The 24,130-nt window shown below is 42.4% G+C and overlaps 2 protein-coding genes across 18 annotated transcripts in view; one reads left to right on the forward strand and one right to left on the reverse strand.

The window, feature by feature from the left end:
- TMX3 (thioredoxin related transmembrane protein 3) overlaps nt 1-14,181 on the reverse strand; it is a 46,121-nt gene extending 31,940 nt beyond the window's left edge. For 2 of the 6 annotated variants that reach the window (XM_023242091.2, XM_003995253.5), the window contains exons 1-4: nt 13,895-14,181; nt 12,797-12,851; nt 5,961-6,000; nt 4,481-4,604 (exon numbers count right to left, since the gene is read on the reverse strand). In XM_023242091.2, coding sequence (XP_023097859.2) covers nt 4,481-4,604; nt 5,961-6,000; nt 12,797-12,851; nt 13,895-14,144 — 469 coding nt within the window. In that variant the 5' untranslated portion in view covers nt 14,145-14,181. Of the gene's footprint in view, nt 1-4,480; nt 4,605-5,960; nt 6,001-12,796; nt 12,852-13,411; nt 13,743-13,894 lie in introns of those variants that run through there. The other 4 variants (XM_045041141.1, XM_023242092.2, XM_045041139.1 and 1 more) reach the window with 3 other exon arrangements.
- The window catches only part of CCDC102B (coiled-coil domain containing 102B), a 201,760-nt gene continuing 191,796 nt past the window's right edge, over nt 14,167-24,130 (forward strand). For 8 of the 12 annotated variants that reach the window (XM_045041146.1, XM_045041147.1, XM_045041143.1 and 5 more), the window contains exons 1-2: nt 14,167-14,408; nt 16,968-17,096. The gene's annotated coding sequence lies outside the window, so the exon portion shown is untranslated. Of the gene's footprint in view, nt 14,409-14,443; nt 15,132-16,967; nt 17,097-24,130 lie in introns of those variants that run through there. The other 4 variants (XM_045041150.1, XM_045041151.1, XM_023242090.2 and 1 more) reach the window with 4 other exon arrangements.

The raw sequence follows: 24,130 nt of genomic DNA on the forward strand, positions 1-24,130 counted from the left end.
AGGGGGGTGGGGGGAAGGGAGGGGCCAGCCTTAATGTGAAGTCCTCAGCTCAAAATACTATTTTTAGCATTTACCGAGTGTCACTATGTGTCTAACATGAAAAAGATATAAAATATGGCAGCCGTTCTCAACTGAGAGATTTTGCCCTCCAGGAGACAATGGGCGATATCTAGAGACATTTTTGGTCGCCGTAAATTAGTGGGAGGCTGGGCTGGGGAGAAGGGTGCTGCTGGTTATCTAGAGGGTGGAGATCACAGATGATACTGGCAAATCAGTTTTACCTTCCTAGATTATAAGCCCTTTTGATCAGTGACTCTGTTTGAGAAATTATCAGTCTTGGCACTCCAGACATTTGGGGCCAGATAATTCTTGTTTGTGGGGAGAGGCTGCTGTGCACTGTAGGATGTTCAGAAACATCCCTGATCTCCACCCTCTAGAATTTCAGCGGTTTTGTAATAGGAATCAGTACACTGTCACAGAGAGTATCATGACCTGTTTTAACTTACAAATGAGAAACAATTCTGGTTCTCAATGAAGAGAGACTAAAATATATATCTTTATATAGTTTTTTAACGTTGATTATAGCATTATTAGTTAAAACCATGCATCAAGAAAATCTTCACACAATTCCAAACACATGGGGCAGGATAATTCATGATAGTTCAAGTTCCTAGTTGAAGAATTCTATACACAGAGATCTGCTGAGTGTGATGATGTGCACTTCCAATCTGTGCAATTACATGACTGAGGATAAGGTATGCCACATCCTCTAAGAGGTTTTCCATAATTGATCACTGAACAATCCATCCCTCTCCAAGCCCTATAACTAACTGTTCCCTGGAATAATACTTTATGGTTCTCCAACTTGGGTAGCGGAAGTACCTGAAGTCCCTGTTAAAAATACAGATTATCATGACCCAATCTCCAAGACTTTCATTTGATGGGGCTGGTGTGGGTCTTCAGAGTCTAAATTTATATTGGGCAGCCCAGGTAATCCTAATGTAGATTGTGGACTAAACGCTGAGAAACACTAATGCTGTGAATGCCTGAAAAGTGACCCACGGAGCGGATGAAATACACATGATACACCAATCCTTTAGTATTTACAATTAGACACAGCATAATGTTGACAGCTAGTTTGAAAAAAAAAAAAAAATTCAGTTATTTACCTGATTCCAAGTTCTACTAAAAGGCTCAGTGCAAAAAGCACTGAGGTATTTAAGGGAATTTTAAGATTTACATGTCAAAAATCTATTTGTAATCTCTAGACAGTAGTTTGCAAATATGTTAAATCTTTTTTTAAAAATACCAGGAAGATAACATTCTTTTTTCAATAGCACATAAAACACCACCTTGACTGCATAATAAAGAAGAAAATGCATCCGTTACGGATATCAAATACTAAATAGTATGACAATTTAACTTATGCTTACTGGCTATCATTTGTCTCTCCCGTCTAGCATATAAGTTCCATGAAAGTAGAAATTTCTGTCTGTTTTGGTTACTGATGTATCACAGATGCCTACAATGTGCCTCGTACATTCTGGCATACAGTAACTGCTCATTAAATACCTGCTGAATGAATACTGACCCTACAACTTTTCAACAAAAGAATGATTTTTCAATAAGCCATGTTTGTATGATTTAGGTAGTCGCAAGGACTTACAAGCAAGCATCACCACACAGGTTGGGAAAGGGAGTGGAGGGTTTAGCATTGCACATCCAAGGAGTAAAGGATATAAAGTGTAGGAAGCACCCATCACAGTATCTGGCAGAGGTGTTCCTTGCATACCAGTCCCCTATCCCTTTTCCCAACGCTAGGTGCTTTGCTGGAGGTAAGGTGCTCTGCATGCTCCATAGAGATTTCTTCCTATGAACTCAACACAACATACAACACAATGCTAAGTGAACAATAAATAAAATCTGTAACAATCACATATCAGAGACAAAAATTTAAACCTCTAAATGGCTTATGAATAATGGAATGAAAAACAGTCCCACCACAAAGCACCTAAAAAGCTATAATCCACATATTAAGTCTCAGTACCTACAAGAACACTGCATTTTAATCACAGCATTTAAAACATTTTTTTCTCAGCTACTCAGGAAAAAATCTTACGTTTTCCCTCATCACAGTGTCACTTAAACAGTGACACACACGGGCACTAAATACACACTGAACAATAAGCTAATGAATTACCATTCATTTAATGTAAACCATAGCATTATTTTTATTATTTATTTTTTTTCTTTATATACCCATATACCCAAATACTTTATTATTTATTTTTTTTCTTTATATACCCATATCCCTTTACATATTATTTTACTCTATTACTCCATTAAATGATTCAAACCATCACAGGAATTTGCTGTGTTTGAGACTTTATTGCACCTGTTGGTTTATTCATACTGTTCCCTCTATGAGACTAGCCATTTCCTGGACAAGAAGGATTCGTTCTGGTCTGTCTTTAATCTCTAGAGACTAACGCAGTAGTTAGTAAACAAACTGTCTCAGTGAACAGGACTATGCTGGTGAACGTTTAAGTACACGCGTGTCTAACCAACAAGACAGGATGAAACAAGATCGCCAACAGATGAGAACATACTTTCGGGAACAACAGTTGAAAGCAATAATTTCTCAAACATTGTTAAAAGCTCATTTCAATAAATCAACCCAAGCATATCATTCTCTCTTTGGGCGAGAACTCCTGCCATCGCTCTGGTCTCCTCTCAGGGCTTCAACAACTCGTGTTTGACTCTGCGACTGCAGCCCTCACACCTCACGGCACCCCGGCTCTTTGGACCCCAGCGCCTTGTTCTCCAACATCACTAGGCCAAACGCCATAGATTCACAACAGCTGAGAAGAGGGAAACGCACAGAAAGTCAGTGTTTCTTTTCCATACAGCCAGCAGTGGTGCAGTTCAGTAACTACGCTCAGAATCTTATCCTGTCACTTCTGATGGTTCTTCTTCGTACCACACAGCCAATTCATCACATCTGTGATCTCAGCCTCGAAAATGTCTGTGAGCGGTTGCTGTTTCTTCTCTCCTCCGCGGTCACCACCACGTCTGGGCTCCCGGCATCCCACACCAAGATGCATACAAAAGTTGACCTAGGTGATCTTGTCTCTAACTGTTCTTTGCTATCCTACCTGTCGCTGCCAAAAACATTTTTATCTAACCGTCTGCCTTCTCAAAACGCGTATTACCTCTTAATTCACAACGGATAAAATCTAAAACACTAGGACGTGAGGTCCCCCTCAAATCTGGTCTTATGCTTCATCTTACATGCGCTGGCCACTGTGGCAATGATTTCGAATAGGAAACGCTAATACAACCCTCACAACCCTGAGGATTATCACTCCCCCATTTACAGACGTGGAAACCACAACTGCGAGGTTAAGGTTTTCCCCGAAGCCCCAGAAGCAGCACATGGCAGATGTGGGATCAAAACACAGGTCCGTCCCTTTCCAAAGCTGTACCCTGAGTACAATCCTGATTTCCTAAAAAGAAACGTACACCACATAATTCCACTTTGTTCACTGATTAAAGGAAAAGGGGACCTCTGTGTACTGAATACAAGGACTTTACCTGTGCTACATCATTTGATCTCAAAAAAACAAAAAGAACAACAATAAAAGACACAAGGCAATACAACATCTAAAGTGGCAGGGAGAAGCAGCAAGTGAATATAGTTTTGCTTTCTGAAGCCTTGCTCCTTCCAAATTGCTAGGATACCTCATAACTTCACTCAACTTTAATTCTTTTCTCAAATCCTTTCAGATCAGCATTAGTACACTTTTCTTTCTGGAAAGGGTCAGATAGTATTTCAGGCACTGTGGGGAGAACAGGCTCCATTACACCTGCTCGACTCTGCCAGTGGAACATGGACAGAGACACGGACGACAGTAAACAAACGAGTGGGGCTGGGTTCCAGGACTGTTCTGTTTACAAAAATGGGCCGCGGGCCAGTTCGGTCCGTGATGGTAGTTTGCCAAGCTCTGCTTACAGGTGTTCATTCTCTGGAACGCACTTCGCTCATTTTCAACTCTACGATTTCGCCGAGATATTCTCTCTAATGTATCCATTCCGACTCAACTCAACTTTTTAAAGTCCCTATTTACTCCTCCAACACGCCATCTCAGGCTACTGAGACGACAACTCACATTCTGACTTCACACGGCAACACCAACAGCTTCACACTCACACTTGTGCAGCTGCCTCAGGTCAACGGAGCATCTCAAGTGGGCTCAAACCATGGCTTATACGTCTGGCAGGCACAAGAGTAATGCATACAGCATGTTACACATTTGATGGCTGATTCACTTCACTCAATAAAATATATAATCTTCAATTATTAAGAGAACCTTAATTCACATAAGCAAAGAGTAGATATTTCTTCTTCCTACCCTGAAGAATGCTTCATGTAATTTAAGCACTTTCACTACGAGAAGAATAAAACAGAGTAAATGCTTACTAGAATAGGAAGTAGCATCCATCTTCCCAACTTTAACTGGAGAACCAATGCTTTTCATCTCAAGACCAACTTCATTCCAAATCGGTTCCAGTTTTTTACAATGGCCACACCACGGTGCATAAAACTTGTTGGGGGGGGGGGGGGGGGGGAGAAAGACAACCAGTAAAATGTTGTGCTATTATGTACATCAATTTTAATTTTTAAGCAATCTCTTTGACTAAATGTTCTGATAAAGACTCCATTTTAGACAAAAAGTCTAAATATAATTTTTAAGGTGGTTACACAATAAAAGATGACACGCACACAAATCTAGATAATTTAACTCTTAGTATATGCCTCAAAACTGGTTTTACCTTAAATTCATGTAAAATGACTACAAATTCCTATTTAAAATAATTTACAAGAAAAACATCTTTGCTTCACAATGAGTCTATGTTAAAAATAAAATGAAATCACCAAACACACATACATCACACACACATCCCTTAAGTGTTCAGGATGAACACTTTCTATTTTTATTACAAAAATCCCAACAGAGTAGGTACCTTTGCTACGTTAAGAATAACTACCGGCAAGGCAAACGGGGGATCACTAAGATGACTGGTTTGGCATAAGCACAAGTCAGGTTGATTAAACTGAAACCACCGTTCCTCCTTCTTCAATATCACCACAGGGCTGGGTGGAGGTGTAACAAACTGTTGTGCCTTCGTGAAACAAGACTTATCTATTTTTTTTTTAAGTTTATTTTGAGACCCTGCGAGCAGAGGAGGGGCAGACAGAGGGAGAGAGAGAATCCCAAGCAGGCTCTGTGCTGTTAGTGCAGAGTCTGATGCGGGGCTCGATCTCAGAAACCACGAGATCATGACCTGAGCTGAAATCAAGAGTCAGCCGCTTAACCGACTGAGCCACCCAGGCGCCCCAAGACTTACCTATCTTTTAACATGGAAACGTTCCAACATACACAATAGGAGAAAGAATTAAACAATGGACTCTCGTGCCCCATGGCTTAGCTTTGGCAATTGTCAACTCTGCTATTCTTATTCCATCTGTATTGCTGCCATTGATTTTTTACTGAGGCAAGTTAAAAGGAATCCCAAACATGAGGTTTAAATACATTCCAAACTTGAAAGTGAGTTAAAGAAGGAAAACGAAAATTTGATTTTGTTCCCTATTAACACGAAAACATGATTTTGACCATCAAGTGATATAAAAAATTTCAGAGTGAAGTCTGTAGTAAAGTCATACCACAATCTCCCTCAACATAATCCATACGTCAACCTCTTCAGAATTTCAGCACAAACAGGTCCTTGCCAGGAACCTTAAGGCTGAGGTTCATTTTAGTATAGTAACCCAAATAGTACTACCTGACAAAAATTGACCAATATACATCAAGCACTAACCATATACTACCATATTTGTCTGGAAGAGACTAGAAAGTAACACAACAGCAGAGGTAGAAAACAAAAATTTACATACTCACATCTACAAGCCAGATGTCATCTTTTCGATTGTCTTTAAACCTATAAAACAAAAATGAGAAAACCAACCTCTGATCGTGTGTGTGTGCGTGTTTCCACTGTACAGCAGGTGGAGATAATCAACTGATAAATATTGGGCACAGAACAAATTCTATCAACAAGTTTTTTATGTAATTTTTTTTTACTAAATGACCTCTAAATCTTATCCATAAAACATCTTTTAAAAAGTAGAAACTGAGAAAGTAATCAACAGTTAAAAAAAAAAAAAAATTGGGTGGGACCTGATAGAAACACAGGCATACGCCTCAGCTCCTGGCCTCTCTGCCCCATTTACACCCATTTACACCCGTGCACTGCAGATAACACAGCTGATTGGAGGCTGCTCTACTGAACAAGTTCGGTCCTCCGTTGGTATCTGGGAATTTGAATTTCAGGAGGGTTTCTACCATTTCCTGATAAGATGGCTCATGGTTCCAGGGCGCTTGGGTGGCTCAGTCACTTAAGTGTCTGACTTCGGCTCAGGTCATGATCTTGCAGTTCAGGAGTTTGAGCCCCGCGGCGGGCTCTCCGCGGACAGCTTGGAGTCTGGAGCCTGCCTTGGATCCTATCTCCCTTTGTCTCTGCCCCTCCCCTGCTCTTGCGCGGGGTCTCTCAAAAGTAAACATGAAAGAGGAAAACAAAGCAAAACAAAAAGATGCCTCATTGTTCTAATGGTGTGCAAACAATGTGATTTTATGATGAACATCTGCTTTCCTTGTGGGAGTCTGAAAACCTGGTACAGACTAGGCAGGAGGGTGCTTATATGACCACAATCCCTAAGCATGGGGTCTCTACTGAGCTTCCTCAGTAGATAACATTTCACACTTGTGGTCACAATTCCAGATGAAGGAATTAAGCACATCCTATGGGACTCGACTGGGAGAGGACTCTTGGAACCTGTTCTGGTTTCCTCTGGAATTCACCCCCCGTGGCTTTTCCCTTTGTTGGTTTTGCTCTGTGTCCCCTCACTATACTAAATTATGGCTGTGACTCCCAACTATAGGCTGAGTCCTCTGAGTGCGCCTAGTCAATTACCCAACCTGGGGGTGTTCTGGGGACCCTGTGACACAATACCCTACAGCCACAGAATCTTCCTAAAACACTCTTCTGCTCGTTTGATCATGTCTCTCTTATTTGACACCTTCTCAGTACCCTCCCACCACCTACAAAAACAAGTATAAAGTGCTACACATACTCACATACTAGCTGTAACTTAGCTTTCCACTCAAATATTATTAGCACCCTACAATTTCCAATCACCCTATGGTATGTATCAGTTAAATTCACATGTTTATTTGACTTTCGTGTTCACATCCTATTCAGCTAAAAGCATTTCTTACTCTATAATGCCTTCCTAAATTCCTCATAGGTAGAAACAATCTTTCCATATCATCTTTATCCTCTTTATGATTCTTATCCATTTCCACAAATGCAATACTTATGTATTATCCAACCAAAAGTATGCTCATTTCATCCCCTAATACCTTGCACAGAAATCTATATTCAAAATCTATACTGAATGAAATGACAGAAAGTCTCTATGGGGATATTTTAGTAAGATTCTTAAACCTACAATGAAGACAAAGAGAACATTATCTCCAGTATCTGAGCTCTTAGGTGCTCACATCTATCCGACTGTGACACAGACGGTCTGTCCTCCACTATGGGCACTCTTAATCAGTCTCCCAGGTTGGTAAACCCAAATCTTCTACCTTTGCTCCATTTAGTATAAACTTCTACTTTACATACTAGTATCTATCACGTGGAGCTACCCAGGCAAAGTGGAACAGCCACCTCAGGCAAACTGTTGAACCAGAAACTCAACTGATGGTCACTATTCTTGAGGCAAAACCCCATATTCCGCACCCAGTGGTAAATGGAGGAGGTTACTGTCTCCCAGTCCTTAATATCTAACAGCCTTTTCATCTCTCAGTGATCTGAGTCTTTGGGAAGGAGTCGGAAGGGTGTGCAAGTCCTTTACAGGGGTCCCCCCCCCCCAACAGAGACTGTAGTCAGTAACTGTAAAATTGAAGGAAGGGGACAGACAACCTGGTCAACCATGGAGCACTAGTGAAAAGTACCTGACTGGTGAACTGCTGCATTGAGACCCAGACCTGAAATGTGTAGTCCAGACTGGGGTCATCTTGTCCCCTCCCATCAGGGGATCAAGCCCGTACTTCGAAAGTTCATTAAAATGCTCAAGTACCCCTGTGGGTTAGGAGGGGTGTGGAGCACAGAGCCCACTATATGCTCCGTGACTGGGCCTATCGCTGTGGAGCCTGAACGGCACATGCAGGGCTGTTATCAGATGCAGTTCTCAGGGAACCTGAACAGGAAGCAAATGTGAGTCTGCAGGGCCCAGGGAGCGTGGCTGGAGTCAGCGGAACGCAGTGGAATAGAGATTGGCGGGCCAAACACAAAGAAGGTGTCAACCGACAGCAAGACCCAGCGGGACGCCAGGGGTGGGATGCGAAACTGCCGAGCCCACTGGCTTGAAGGAAACTATCTGGGGCAGCGTTAATAGCCTGGCCCGGGGCCTGACAAGCGGGATGCATTTTGCACAATGTTTTAGTGTCTTCTCACCACCGTGGCCGCTGTGCACTGCCAACCTAATCTACGACGGGGTTGGAATTCCCACGGGCCATCCTCTCGCGGATCCAGGAGCCAACGTACCGTGCATATACTTGCTTTAGAGTGGAGAACGACTCAGTCTCCACATTTAGCTAAAAGCACGATATGCTCATTGGATAGATTTCCTTTTGCAGCCCGGGGCCTCTCTGGTGGGCATTCACACAGGTTACAAAACATTTTATCTTGGCGGGCATTGCCTAAGGCCCACAACTGTCACTGCGCTGAATACCTCAAACTCACATGACACTGTATGTCATAATAATAATGAGGAAAAAAAGCATTTACTAGGAGCAGAAATGATCTTCATGCAAATGTCTCATCTCAACAGGGGATCCTGTTTTATATGCTACAGAACCAAATGGCCAAGCCATTAGCTATAGCCCCTGAGAGTGAAAACATAGCAGAGCTCATCTGCTGGGGCCAGAGCAATAAACAGGAGGTGGGGGAACGGTGGGGCAGACAGTGTCATCATCGTCCACACCGCATGAAGCTGCCCGCTGTGCAAGGGCTCCTTCCCATGCTCGCTGAAGGACAGGTCTCTTTCAGGTTGGATGGCAGCCACATCCAATTCCTACAAGTTAAGCCAGAGGAGCCATTAGTGAACCAGGCCCAGCGGTGGTCCTGAAGGTCTATCAGGTCCCCATTAGGCCAGAGGCGGCAGTGTCTCCTTTGGTGTTACGTCTGGGAGGCAGAAGGGCCTAAGACCTTTCCATGCAGTTGCAAGATGCCGGCTGGGCTCCCAGAAGTTCCATTTCCATTCTCCTGGGGATCCAGAGCTGGCCCTATTTAGGAACAAGACTGGAACTTCTGCTCCTGAGCCCACCACTGCACTCACCCAAGATCAATAATGGTCTCTCAAAGGGTGTGTACCTTTCTTTCAGCCAACTTGGGGAGCTTACAGGTTGGTCCATGTTGGCCTCTGGGGCTGTCCTCCTGCCATAGGCTCTGGTCAGCGAATTGAGAGTCTGCTGCGAGGTGTAACTCAAATGGCAGATGTAGATCAGTGGGGCTAAGAGGGGGAGGCTTGACGGCCTGTTGGAGGGCCTCCAGGGTATCCTGTTGGTTGGAGCCCCACTCAAGAGCAGCAGCCCTTCTCGTAACCTAACGGAAAGGCTCTATCAAATCTCCACATGGGCTCTCTAACATCATCAGTAGTCAAATAGGTCCACCAACTCCTGGTGGGATTGGGCCCCTTTTTCTATTTTTTGGGTCAAATAAGGTCAAAAGTTTGGTAATGATTTCCTGTGGAATGAGATGTCATACCACTTCCCAGATTAGGCCCAGGAATTTCAGTTGGGAACTAGGTCCTTGTATCTTGAGTGTGTTAACAGTCCAGCCATGATGCCCCTTGTGAGTCATCACGACATCCGGTCCTTGTTGGGCAGTGCCCTCTCTAGGCCCTCTAGGAGGTTGTCATCAATAAGCAGAAAGCCAATGCCCCCTCTAGAAGGAGGATTTCTTCCCGACTCTGGCCTACCCATTGATAGCAGACAGTTGGGGAATTTGAACAGCCTTGCAGAAGGACATAAAGCTGTGCTGGAATCCATTCCACGTGAAGGAGATTGACCAGTCATCAGCCCTGTAGGGAAGGATGCTGGAAAAGGCATTTGTGATGTGAACTGCTACAGACCAGGCTACCTCCAGTACCTTCTTCATGATGTCAGATATCACCAGTGGCAAGAGCAGCACTTTCTTACTGAGGGATCTATAACGAATATCTAGTCTCCCGGTACCCGAGGCCTTGTGCACAGGCCAGACGGAGCTACTGAATGGAGAAACAGTCTCACGGACCACTGTCTTCTTTCACTTAGAGATCAGGCTGGCTGTTTACTCACCAGGCAGCCAATAATGCTTTGGGGAGAAAATGGCACCGAGAGCCGGTAGTTAAACAGGTTCACCGTCTTCCACATGCTCCACTAAAACAGCCCTCATTATAGCAGTTCCCAGTGGGGCTTAGGAACAAAGGTGAATGGGAGTTCACACAGACAATACATCTGTACCAATAAAACACGTAGCAGCAGGGGCCAGAAAGCACTCACCCAGAGCCAGCCCTGGCCAAAGTGCTGTACCAGTCACTGTGCACTCCAAACTGGGAGGCAGCATATGCATCCTCCTCATCAAGGTCGCAGGGTATCAGGGTGCACTGATACCGCAAAGGCCCAAGAAGTGCAGTTCTCCCCAACTTTCCCAGGAAACTCTGTCCACGGCACAAGATCTCCAGCCTACCCTGGGGGACAGAGGGACTCAGCCTAATACCTGCTGAAGGTCTGAGTAAATGTTTCAGAGCTTTTCCGCCGATCTGGAGGAGACACTGCCTGCAACAGTCACATAGGCTGTCATCACGTTGACCCTCATGGGGACTGCCCATCAGGCCTCTCCTTGCTTAACATCTGGCCATGAGATCCCTGGTGAGGAACCCATCAATCTCTCCCTATGAGACCCCATTATCAAATACACAGACCCAGAGACTTTTTAGGAAAGGTTCATGCCTCAGTTGCCCAAGGAAAGGCACTCAGTTCCCCCTCTTACATCACCGTGCTGCTCAATCTTTGCTATCTTGGTGGTGGCTACTTTTTCCAGGTCTAGATTATTTGTGTCAGTGAAGACCCGGACTTCAGTCTCAGACAGACTGAACTGATGAGATGAGGAGGCTTACCTGGGTTTGGTAATAAGCAGGAGCATCGAAGAGAAACCTAGAAATCTGAGTCTGGGTAAGTCTCATTATCCACGGTTTCCTAATCTCTCAACGTAGACCCAAGGGATCGCCAGGATGGCTCGCAGGACCACTACGGCCTCTGTGAGAATGCGTCAGACACGTTTTTCAGTGACAGGAAACTTGTCACAGGTGGGCCCAACCTGGCAAACTCACCCAGCACGCTGCTGAGCAGGGTCGTAGGTATCCACGCCTGCTCATCTCTCCCTTCCTCCCCCTACTTCGGCAGATGTCCCCACTGTCAGAGCAGTCCAAAGGAGAAAGTCTATACTAACACAGCCGTCAAGGCATTGCCAAGTTTAACCAGATTACCTCCACCTTAACAATGGTTCCCTTCAGAATCAACATTTTGTGCAAACCATCTGCTGTCACTCTCCAATTATCCATCAGCATAGCTAGTGGAGTGCTCCACGGATCCTCAAGAATTTTGCTCTTCCAGCAAAGCGCTGTGCTCAAATGACCACCTGGCTACTGTACCAAGTTTGTTGTGTAAAGGCAGTTAATTAGGACAACAAACCAAACTGAAAGTAATCAAGTCTTTATTCACTCACTATGACAATGTAAGCCAACAGGCAAAAAAACCAACCGAACAAAGAAAAAAAGGCACCAGCTCCTCAGTGTTCCCTTTTTCCAAGTGGAACAGTACCAGGTGCGGGTCAGGCGGACGTGGCATAGACAAAAGAATTCATCTAACTGGAGACGAGCACTGAACCAAAGGCTTCCGTCCCTTTAGGGACATGTGGGCAGGAGAATGAAAGATGGAAAGACACACGAGTGGAAAAGTACAGAGTCCAAGCAAAGAAAAGTGCCTTCAGCAAAGCCCCTAGATAAAGAGGTGTCAGAGGAGATGCCTAGGAAGTGCTCTGGGTGAGGCCCCCAGTAAGAAGCCTTCAAAAGAGGCAACTGGGCGAGGAAGGCACATATCCACGTGAGCTAAGCTGGCCCAGGGGCCTAGTCTGTGATCACAACTCCCTCCAGAGTCTGCAATGCGCTGGTGCACCAAGTCTGGGGTGGGGAGGACGGCTTCCCTGCTGAGGCCTGCCAGGAAAAGCCTTATAATCGCCTCCGGTCAGGCCTGAGAGATCACACGTAGGACTTCGGTCTGTCTAGAGCTGGACTCCTCACTATCACTACTGACCTAGTATAAGCAAAGCCTCGTAATTAATGCTATGGTACTATAGAAATATATAGTATAGTTACCAAATTCCAACACCTGCTCAGTTGTGATACAAGCAGAAAAACATAACACAATGAAAAATGATAAAACAAAATATGAATTGTTAGTAAACTCTTTTGAGTACAAGAGCGCTCAGAACAACTTCTGAAACAAAATTACTGCTATATAAATACTGATCGTGACTGGCTCTATTATGAAAAGATTAAATTCGTGCAAATATTCAGATAACGCCAGAGTTTAAAGACGTTAAAATGCTATTTAAAAACAGGTATACTCACGATTCATCTAAATCTTCCACAAATCCTTTACAGAAAGCCATATCAAGTAAAAAAACTGGGAAAAAAAAGAAAACAAAGGACAAAATGTTTACAATAAAAGCTGACTTATTACTTGTTTTGTACTACATGCTTAGTCATCTATAAAATGTTTTTTATTTTTTACAAACTACCATAAAAACCACCACTGATCCATTCCCAGGCACTAACAATGCGTAAGTATAAGCAGTTCATCCGTTTTACTACATATTTGCTCTGCAGGCAACTATACAGTGACCAGCAAGGTTTATGTTGGCTTGTAAGTCTGAGGAACAGAGGTTCTCTTTCAACATATTTTTACTTTCATCCTGTTTTTCCTTTTGGCCATTCTACCTTTTTTTTTTTTTTTAACAGACACAGAAACCGTTCTTCTATATCTCTTCAGTAATAAGAAATATTACTTATCTTCTCCTCTGTATAAACTCCAACTGCCATTCAAAATCCTATGTTTTATTTTTTTCCCACTTTATGGATAGAAATAAAACTGAGCTACACCTCTACCACTAACAGTCCTCACAGCCCGGCACGGGAACCAAACGGTTGCCGAGGAAGTGAGCACACTAATGGGGACCAGGGTACCTGATGCTGGCAAGAGGCTGAGAAAGGCCACCACAAACTCTGATCACTTTTCACAGTGCACAATCTGGCAACCTGACCATGACCCGTCCTTGGCCATCTCTCTTAGCCGCAGGTGGGTAAAAATTCATCAGACGTGACAAGACTCGGAACCTAAAGCCAAAGCAAGGTCTGGCCCCAAGCTGGGGTGGTGGAGTCAGCGCTATTGACACTATCACGCCTATCAGTGGAGTCAGCGCTATTGAAACTTCCTGTCACACTAAGCAAAGAACCAAATGGAAGACAGGCGCATCTTTTTCAGGCACGGGTCCCCGGCACAGCCACTCTGGGGGAAGGAGCCGGCAGCTGGGGCTATCTCGGCGGATCCCAGGGCTTCTCTGAACGCAGGCGGGAGACCCCGGCCCAGGCCCGACCCCACCCCGGAAAGGTCCCAGCACGCGCCCGCCCCATCGCCCCCGCCCCCATCGCCCCCCGCGAGGTCCTTACCAGTGGCGCAGAGCCGCAGGCCGGCCCCGCGTCTCCTAGGTGCCATACTCGCCACGGGAGAGCTGCACAAGCCGCGGAGAAGAAAGAGACACCGGCGGCCGAGGCTTGAGCTCCCGGAAAGGGAAGCTGGCCTTGGCCGCGCGGAAGGGAAGCTCTGCACGCAGGGCGGGGGCGGGGCAGGCGGGCCTCCTCTACTCTCCCAGGACCTCGCCGGCCTCCGCCTCTGAGCATGCGCGGAACCGCGGCGCATGCGCAGAACCGCAGCGCTTGCGCAGTTGCACCTTGAAATTCTGTGCGCCTCCGGCGGCCTCCGGGAGCGTGGGAACCTAGCCTACGGGCGCTTCCCTGTGGGGGCGGAGCGTCGTGTAGAGTCGGGGGGCGTTTCCGGGAAGTTAGATGCCAGCTAAACTTAGAGGGTAAAGTGAGGTAAACTCTAGCGCTGCTTGAGGTTTAGTTCGGCCAGCACTTTGGCTTGTTCCTCGTGGACAGCGAGCGATCAAATTCGTGAAAAGAGGTGGGTGTCAGCAGGTGTCAGAAAAATGGAGGCCTATGGATTGCAGTCTGAGCCCCCGTACATTTCCAAAATATGGACTCTTCGAACCTGTTTGCAGAATGAGATACCTACTCTGGTGCTAAGCGCCATTAATGCGGGTTTTTTTTGTTTTTTGCCAACTAAAGGGGTTCCGTTAAAAAAAGTCTTTTCTCTTGGAACCTGAAAAATTGAAGTTGATCTTATGATGTAATTGATAATTTGCACCTGTTTTCTGATTATTTTTTATAAGAGTAAGATATTAGAAAATACTTGTTGCTATTTTTCCATACACAACGACAAATATTTATAAATATTCCTGCCGCAATCACTACATCTGATTTAGATGAAAATTTCATCAGACATAAAATACCAGAGGATTTAGATTAAATCAATTTTGAACATGTGTTATGAGAATAGAAATGGATTATGATGTCACCCAGTTCACTTTAGGTTCAAGATTCCAACAGGCAGTGATCTCATAAATCTCTATTCCTAATTGCTAGAAGATTAAATTATGATCTGATTGAGACCAAGCCCTAGATGTCATCCATTTTACGCATACAGCATGGTATCCAGTGCAGGCCTTCAGCAGATTCAAACATTTTTTAATTGAGTAACTAGTTTATTCTGAGTTCAACATACAGAAATAGCTAATCCTCCTACGGTTCTCAAAATACGGATCATATATCCTGCGGCTCAGAAAAGGTAATTTACTTAATAGCTCTGAATGATGGAGTTGCCATTTGAAACAATGTTTCAGGCTCAGCTGTTGTTCTGCTTGTAAGCCCCACCGGGCCTCCCAGGATCTCTTTACCGCTGTAGAATTCTCTCCCTTCGTTTTCCTCCCCTTTTCAGTCAACCTAGTTGAGCTAATGGTACGAATGTTTGACCAATTTCCCTGGGAGTTATGCTAGGTTCTTCCCAACTTCGTAAGTAAGGCACTCACTGTATGAGTTTCTGTACATAAGCTTAAAAACAGAGAAATCAAAAGTGTTCGAAGGAGGAGGTACAGGTTTTTTCTTCTTGATCTGAGTCCTAGGTGTATGGATCTGTTCACTTTGTGAAAACGCATTGAGCTCTGCCCTGACAGCTATGTACTTTTCTGTATATGCATCCTAACAATGAAAGTTTAAGAGCAAATAAAGCTACATAAGTTGTTGTTTTTTTTTTTTTTTAATGAAAAGGTGCTCATTATATGGTGTTAAACAGGGCTTCACAAATTGGAATCATTTACCTGGAGAACCTGATAAAGCAGGTTTCTGAATACTCCTTAGAGAATCTGAACCAGTAGGTCTGGATTTGTGTTTCTCACAGCTTCCCAGGTGATTCTGTTGCTCTGGTCTGCAGACCTCATTTAGTGTGGAAGGAAAATAAATTCAGAAGATACCATTCATTTTAGATTGCTTTGTGTAAAATACATGAAGTAAAAAAAAATGTAGAAATAAAAATCAAGTTTTTTGTAGTTATTTCTTGGTGTCTAATGGTTTTATTCCTGGTTTTAAATGGTATTTTTAAATGTCTAATTTATAATTTGGTAAATATTATTAGATATAACCCACATTAAAGAAAGGCCTCTGGAGTTCTCAATGTATTTTTAGGAATGTACAAAGGCCGTAAGAAGAAGAGTTTAAAAACAAAGTGGACATTTGTAGAACTCTGCATTAAACAAGTAGGTAATGGATGTAGTAACATATATTGAAGAGGTAAAAGAAGAGCATATCATAAAGTAAGTTTCAACAGATTGAAAAAAGTGTGGTGTTATCAATGTGTTCTCTGACTACAACACAATAAGATTATAAGGCTATAGAAGATAAAAATATCTCCCACATCTGGAAATTTAAAAACACTTATAAAGAACATCTTTGTAAAAAAAATAATAGGAACTAAAATATACCTAGAAGTAAACAAAAAATATGCCTACAAAAATTGTAGGATGCAGCAAAATCTCAGGGAAATGTATAGATGCAAATAGCTTTTTATTTTAGAATGAAAAAGATGAAAATTAGTGAACTAAAAAGTCTCCTTAAGAAGTGGGTGAAAAAAAAACAGAAAAAGGATGGATGGCACAAAAGATACACAGGGATGTTCATTTTCTTTTATTTGCCAGAAACTGCACTGAGAACATAACATTGAATAAACTGGACCTTCGTGCCGTTCACTTCCTGGTGGGTCGCAAGAGTTATCACTCATAAGGCTCATATATTGAGGCAGGCAGTGTTCTAAATGCTTTACATGTGTTAACTAATTTAGAAAGGAAAAAAGATAAACAGAGACTCAAAGGAAGTCCCAAAGCATTTTTTTTTTAAGTTTATTTATTTTGAGAGAGCACGTGTGCGTGAGCAGGGAAGAGCCAGAGAGACATGGAGAAGAGGGAGACAGAGAATCCCAAGCATCCCCAATGCGGGGCTCAATCCCACGAACCATGAGGCCATGACCTGAGCCAAAATCAACAGTTGGACACCCAACCAACTGAACCACCCAGGTGCCCCACAAGTAGGTTTTTTGAAGCAAGCGATAAAATGGACACATTTCTTGTTTTAGGGAGTCCGGAAATAGAGAGCATGAGAAAACATCTAAAGCATCCAGAAATCCTCTCCTGGACACCTTCCAAGAGGCAGGCTGAATCATCCTTCAGCCCCAGAGAAGGGGAAGCCAATTTCAGGTGTTCAGGTAAGAAAACTACACACATCTCGTTTCCCCTGTCTACATGCCAACTCTTGAAGGAGAAGGCCCCAGTTAGCGAGCTGGGAAAGCAAAAGAGAGAGAAGGTCAATCAAGACCCCCAGTCCCACTGTGAGTTTCCAGCCTAAAACAGTCTCTAGGATGGGAAAGAGAAAACTTTTTGATGGTAAATCTAGTTCAAAATTTTGTTAATACTAAGAACTGAGTGTACAAGTAATTGAATTGTGCTTTCAACTTAATTACATCTTGTATCCAGATGGGCTTGTTAGAATTTTTATCCAGAGATCGGGGAAGAATACCTACACAGAGAAATATTTAAAGGAATGATGGAAGGAAATCAGTTATTTTTATTTTGTTGCCATTATAGTTTATTCAGTATAATTACATTAATATTAGGAACAGAAGAGGGACATAGATACAGACAGCAGAGGTTAAAGAGAGAAACAACTTTCACACAATATAGACAAAAAATTAAACAAAATTGAAAAGTTATAAAAATAATAATTTACCAAAATCACTTCAAGACCTAGGAGGATAATAGGATAACCATGAAAGAAACTGAGTCAGAATTTTTAAAGTGTCTTATAAAAAAGGTGCTATCCAGCTTTTATGAAAAAAAAGTCTGTTACAAACTCTTCCAGAGAATAAAAAAAAAAAATAGGAAACTCCTCAATTTGTTCAAAAGGTGAGTATAAACTTGGTTTCAAAACCAGAGGAGGCATTTGTGAGAAATGAAGTGTACAGATCAATTCATTCATGAACAAAAATGCAAAATATGCCAAATAAAATGTCATCAAATGGGATCTAGCAATACACCAAAAAAGATTAAATTGAGGTTTCTTGTCCAGAAAAACCAATTGTGTATTAACACCAGGGGGAAAAATTAGTGTAAATATTCCACAATTTACAGATAAAAGATGAAATTTATGTAACATTTAAATAAATGCAGTAAAATAACTTGAACTTGGTACACATCAACCTTCAATCACGATAGTAAACCGGAACCAAAGGAGCAATTTCTCAACATAATATTCTGTTCAGGTTAATGTCTGGCAGTCCTGGAATTAGCCTGAGCTGTTTTGCTATAGAAGTTTCTGTTGAGCACTAACCTCTACTTGCAACACCTGAAACATGCTGATTAATAATGTTGCTTTCTAACTATGGACACAAGGAGTTTTATGGTGGTTTTTTAACAACCTGTCAGCATTGTGTATTGGTAAGAGTGAGATCAATGGTTTGCATCTGGTCTTCATGAGATCCCCCTCCCAGAGAGCTCTGCTGTTGAGGCTGATTTTGTACCAGGAATATGCATATGCAACCAGCAAAATATTAAAAAGCCCACTGAGATTCCTAGGCTCCCTTGTTCCAATGTGTCTTATGCATGTGCAGGGGGTTCCTGATTCAAGAGAGAAAGTGCTTATTACAACAATGACTGTTACAGAAGATAGAAGTTTTGTACCGGGTCTCTACAGACCCCTTGTTGTGAGACAGCCTTTGACAGCGATCCAAACTCTTACTTCAACAAGGTTGTTATACAATAACAACGTGGTTGTTATACTATAACAACGTGGTTGTTATACTCTGATGAGTTATAAAGTATTATTACTTGGCATCCTAACAGCCTTCTTAATTGAATCCTATTTTAGTGCAGTTGGCATTAGAGGTGGGGCTGCTTAGCAGACTTTTGACTCATTCTTTGCCAAAAATATGGTGTAGGCATTATTTAGAAAGAAAAAGGATGACTCTGATAATGGGGATAGAAAGGAACTACTTATGCGGACAAGATTGTCCCGCTAGGCTTGGTTCAGAGTAGCATAAACTTTGAAATCAGTGACTGATAGTAAGACTTTCCATGACAGAAATGACAGAACTTGAATGCCAGGAGCTAGCAAAATTCGAAGACAAGTGCAAACTGATGGCAGGTTGGCTGAATCAGTTCCTACTTGCTGCTTTCAACATGAGCCAGAGGGAAGGTTCAGAGTCTCCTTCAACTCCATCCTCTCTTTCTAGCAAATGGAGCTCCAACCAAAGGAACGTAGGCACTATAACTTCTGATGGGTCAGCTAAGCTTGCGAGACCCATTACAACCAAGAAGGTAATTAGTGCTGTTGATGATGGAGGAAAGCCATAAAGTAAGGGATTATTTGGTAACAAAATGGAGGCCTTTTGTAGATGGTCATAAGCATTGTCCTGATGACCTTTGTTAAAATGGTTCCTGAGAGTTTTAGATTAAGTAGCAGTGTCTCTGGTTTTGAATACTGTGGAGTGGAGAGGATTTTTGCACTCATCCTGGTCTTCCCTTGGCTGCTGTCTTCCTAGGGATAATTCAAGGAATAGTCCTTGCTGATTAGAATGGATTCAGGCAAGGGACATTCCTACTAGAGAAGGGTAATTCCTCTGCCCCTCTCTTGTCTTTTAAATAAATGTCAATGTCTGCTGAAGTGGCAGAAATGCTGCAGATGGGGACTGTACTGGGCGGGGGGGCTACAGGACAATGAGATCAGCCATGCATGGGATGCCCCTCACTCAGATTATAAGGAGCCCTACCACCGTGGACACCATATGTGATATTTCTCTTAGAGCTCAGAGGATGTAAAGAGGCAATTTCCAGATCCCCTGTCCCAGCTTCCTTCTGTGAGACTTCAGGATAATATAAAGGTTACAGTTTTACAAAGGACAAGAAAAGGACAAAAATGAAGAACTACAACTCAACACCAAAGACCCACAAATAACCCGATTAAAAATAGGCAGAAGACATAACCAGGTGTTTCTCCAAATAAGACATCCAGATGGCCAACAGACACATGAAAAGATGCTCAACATCACTCATCATCAGGGAAATGGAAATCACAACCACGAGATATCACCTCACGGTATGGCTAAAATAAAAAACACAAGAAACCAGTGTTGGTGGGAATGTGAAGAAAAAGTAACACTTTTGCATTGTTGGTGAGACTGTAAACTGGTGCAGCCACTGGAAAATAGTATGGAGGTTCTTCAAAAATCTAGAAGCTGAATTACTATATGATCCAATAATTCCACGACAGGGTATCTGTCTAAAAAAAATTAAAAAACACTAATTCAAAAAGAAATGCACCCCTATGTTTATTACAGCATTATTTGTAATAGCCAAATTATGGAAGCAACCCAAGTGTACATTAATAAATGAATGGATACAGAAGATGTGGAATGGAATATTACTCAGCCATAAAAAGAATGAAATCTTGCTATTTTTGTTTTTATTTATTTAAAATCAATTTTGTAATGTTTATTTTTGAGAGAGAGAGAGACAGACAGACAAAGCATGAGCACGGCAGGGGCAGAGAGAGAGGAGACACAGAATCTGAAGCAGACTCCAGGCTCTGAGCTGTCAGCACAGAGCCCAGGGCGGGGCTCGAACCCGTGATCTGCGAGATCATGACCTGAGCGGAAGTCAGACACCTAACTGACTGAGCCCACCAGGCGCTCCAGAAATCTTAACCATTTTCGACAACATGGATAGATCTAGAGGATATAATGCTAAGTGAAATAAGTCAGAGAAAGACAAATAGCATATGATTTCACTCATGTGGAATTTAATAAACAAAGAAAACAAACACAGGGGGAAAAAAAAGAGACAGAAAAACCAGACTTTTAATTAATAGAAAACAAACTGATGGTTACCAGAGAGGAGGTTGAGGGATGAGTGAAGTAGTTGATGGGGATTAAGAGTACAGTTATCTTTATGAGCACTGAGTAATATATAGAATTGTTAGATCACTATGTTGTATACCTATAACTAATGTAACACTGTATGTTAATTATACTGGAATAAAATAAATAAAAAGTTAAAAAATGAAAATAAAGAAAAGCCCCCTCTCTTCCTAAAAAAGAAAAAGACAAGAATTCAGGAATGAATGATGTGGAAGTGTTTAGATGGTTAAAGTAAAATGGCATTAAAAAAGAGGAAATTGGGCCACCTGGGTGACTCTTGATTTTGGCTCAGGTCATCATCTCACGGTCATGAGATTGAGCCCTCTGTCAGCCTCTGCACTGGGCGTAGAGCCTGCTTGAGATTCTCTCTCTTTCATTCTCCCTCTGCCCCTCTCCCTGCTTGTGTGTTCTCTCTCATAAATAAATAAATAAGGAAATAAATAAAATAAAATAAGTAAATAGAGGGGAAATTGGAGTGTCCGCTGAAACCTTGATAGATTTTTAAAGATGCCAGTAAAACACAATTGCCTATCCTCAAGCTTCTCAAGATATAAAAATATCAAAGCATATATACTTGTCTGAGTGTAGAAGATTTTGACATAGAGAAAAGTTTTCATGAGCCTACAGCATCAAGTTCTAAAATACCAATTTTTAATACTAAGGCAAGATACCATTTTTCTATTTACTGCAACTGAAAACAACAGCAATTTATCCCACAGTTCTGCAGATTAGAAGTCCAGTAGACTAAACTAGTTGATCTGCTCTAGGTCGCACAAAGCCAAAAGTCAAGGTGTCAGAAGGCTCTGGGAAAGAACCCACTTCCAGGCTCGTTCATGTTGCTAGCATAATTTGCTTCCATGTGGTTGCAGGACTGTGGCCCCTGTTTCCTTGCTAGTTCATGGCTGGGAGTTCTTCTCTGCTTCTGGAGAGAACTTTCCTTGACTGTGGCCCCCTTCAAAGCCAACATCAGTGCATCACGTCCTTCCCAGGTGTCATATCCTTCTAACTTCCCCTTCTGCTTCAACCTTCTGACTCTTCTTTCTTCTGTTTTCATGGGCTTGTGTGGCTACTTTGGGTCCACCTGGATAATCCAGGATGATCTCCTTACCTTAAAATCACTCATTAGCAACCTTCATTCCATGTGCAAAGGCCTTTCAGAGCAGTGCCTAGATAATTTTTCTGAGTGAATAAAGATAGTATGTGAATCTTGAGAGGAATCTTAAGAATTTTTTCTACTATAGGCAGTGATGGAAGATAGAGCATTACAAGAAGGACAGGGTCTCCTGACCAAATCAGTCCCTATGGGAGCACCATAGGGATGGGCAAAATGATCTGCAGGTGTAGAAGAAGTTCTTTTAGGTCAGCTGGTCATAGGAGCACTGCCTAGGTCTACTAATGAGCCCCTCGGGGGTGATAGAATAAACTTAGGGGAACAGGGAGATGCTACTGTAAAAAGGAATAAAAATTAAAGTCTCATTAATAGTTGAAATACATGATTTTAAAGAGTATACTGTGGGGATGTCTCCCTCACCTGAATGTATAATTGGTATGCATATAATGATTGGCTAAAAAGTCTTCCTCTACTGCTAAATTGAGAAAAATAAATAATTTGTAGATCTGCCCTAAATCCAGTACTAATTGGATATGAAAAATGGGAGCTGTTAGAGCTTTCTAAGCCTATTCAAATAGTTAATTTGAAAAGCTATTATATGCTGAGGGCAACAAAAATTTACTGCCTTAATTAAGGACATGTTAGATGCAAGTATGTTAGTACCTATATACACTCACTCTGCAATAAGCTGATGTTGCCAGTGAGGAAGGCCAATGGCTCCTGGAGGGGACTCCAATAAAAAGTAACCCGGATAGCTTCAGGTATGTTCCAAAGTATTCAAGTGCTGAACAGATTATTTCAACAAGCTGAAGGTGACCAGTTTTCTGTAGTTGACCTGTAGTTGACCTTTTTTCAATATTATTTGCTAGGGAGCATCAATAGCAACGTGCATTTGTGTGGAATGGTTTCCAATATACATTTGCCTCAAGAATATTTGGACTCCTCTCTGCGTTGTCACAATGTATGAGGCAGATCTAGTGTAATATAACCATACAGTGTTCCTGTGGACTATACTGATGATATTATGATTATTTCTGAAACTGGGAACCAAACTAATAGCAACTTCATTGTGATCATGAGTCATATGACTGGTCAAGGATGGTTAATTAACCCTGAAAAAAGTTCAGGACATTGTACAGACTATAAAATTTGGGAGGAGTGCATGGCTAGAGTGTCCTGTTACACATAGACCACTAAGAATAAAATATTATTGTTCCCTGCCCCATAGACTAAACAAGAGACCTAATATCTAATTAGTTTATTTGGCTCTTGGAGAAATCATATCCCCCATTTAAGGATACTGTTGGGTTTGATCTATTTAAATCACCTGGAGAAGGTCATATTTGATTGGAAGCCTGGAAGCCTTCCTGGAACTGGAGAAGCTATAGCCCAAGTTATCCTGTTTGCTCCTTATGTTACTGCTAAGACATCAATTGTGTGCCACCCATCCCTGCCCCCGCCCCTGGCCAAATTCATATGTTGAAGCCCTAACTCCTAACGTGATGGTTTTTTTAGAGATGTGGTCTTTGGGATATAATTAACTTTAAATGAGGTCATGGGAGGTAGGACCCCCATGATGGGATTAGTGCCCTTATAAGAAGAGAAAGAGATCTGAGAGCTCTCTCCTCTCCTCCATATAAGAACACAGCAAGAAATCAGCTGTCTGCAAGCCAGGAGGGATGCTCTCATCAGAACCCATCTGTGCTGTCACCCTGATCTTAGACTTCCAAGCCTCCAGAACTTTGAAAAATTAATGTCTGTTGTTTAAGACAGCCAGTCTGTGGTATTTTGTTACAGCTGCCTGAGCTGATCCATATAGGTGCTAATGCTGAAACGATACTTGAAATGTCAGCCACCTGCTTTGATGCAGACTCAGGTCTTTGGAAAAAACCCATAATCGTGGTCAACAGTGACCTCTGGGATTTTGGGCTAGAAAATCATCTGGTATATTTCCTCGAAAGACAGTAATAAGCTAGTTATTGGGCATTTACTAAGACAGCCCCATTAACTGAAGCACATAACATTGTATCAATTCCTGAATTACCTCTCCTGTGATGGGTAATGTCAAAAAAGAATCCCAACAAGGAGACAAATGCCCATCATAAAATGAAAATGGTATTACAGAAGCATTCTGCCATGGGGCATAGTAGGACTCGGTGCATTCATGAGCACATAGGCTATTTTCCGCTAGGACCTCATAAAAAAGCTATCTAAAGAT

This window comes from Felis catus, chromosome D3, assembly GCF_018350175.1.
Source record: "Felis catus isolate Fca126 chromosome D3, F.catus_Fca126_mat1.0, whole genome shotgun sequence".
Taxonomy (NCBI): Eukaryota; Metazoa; Chordata; class Mammalia; order Carnivora; family Felidae; genus Felis; species Felis catus.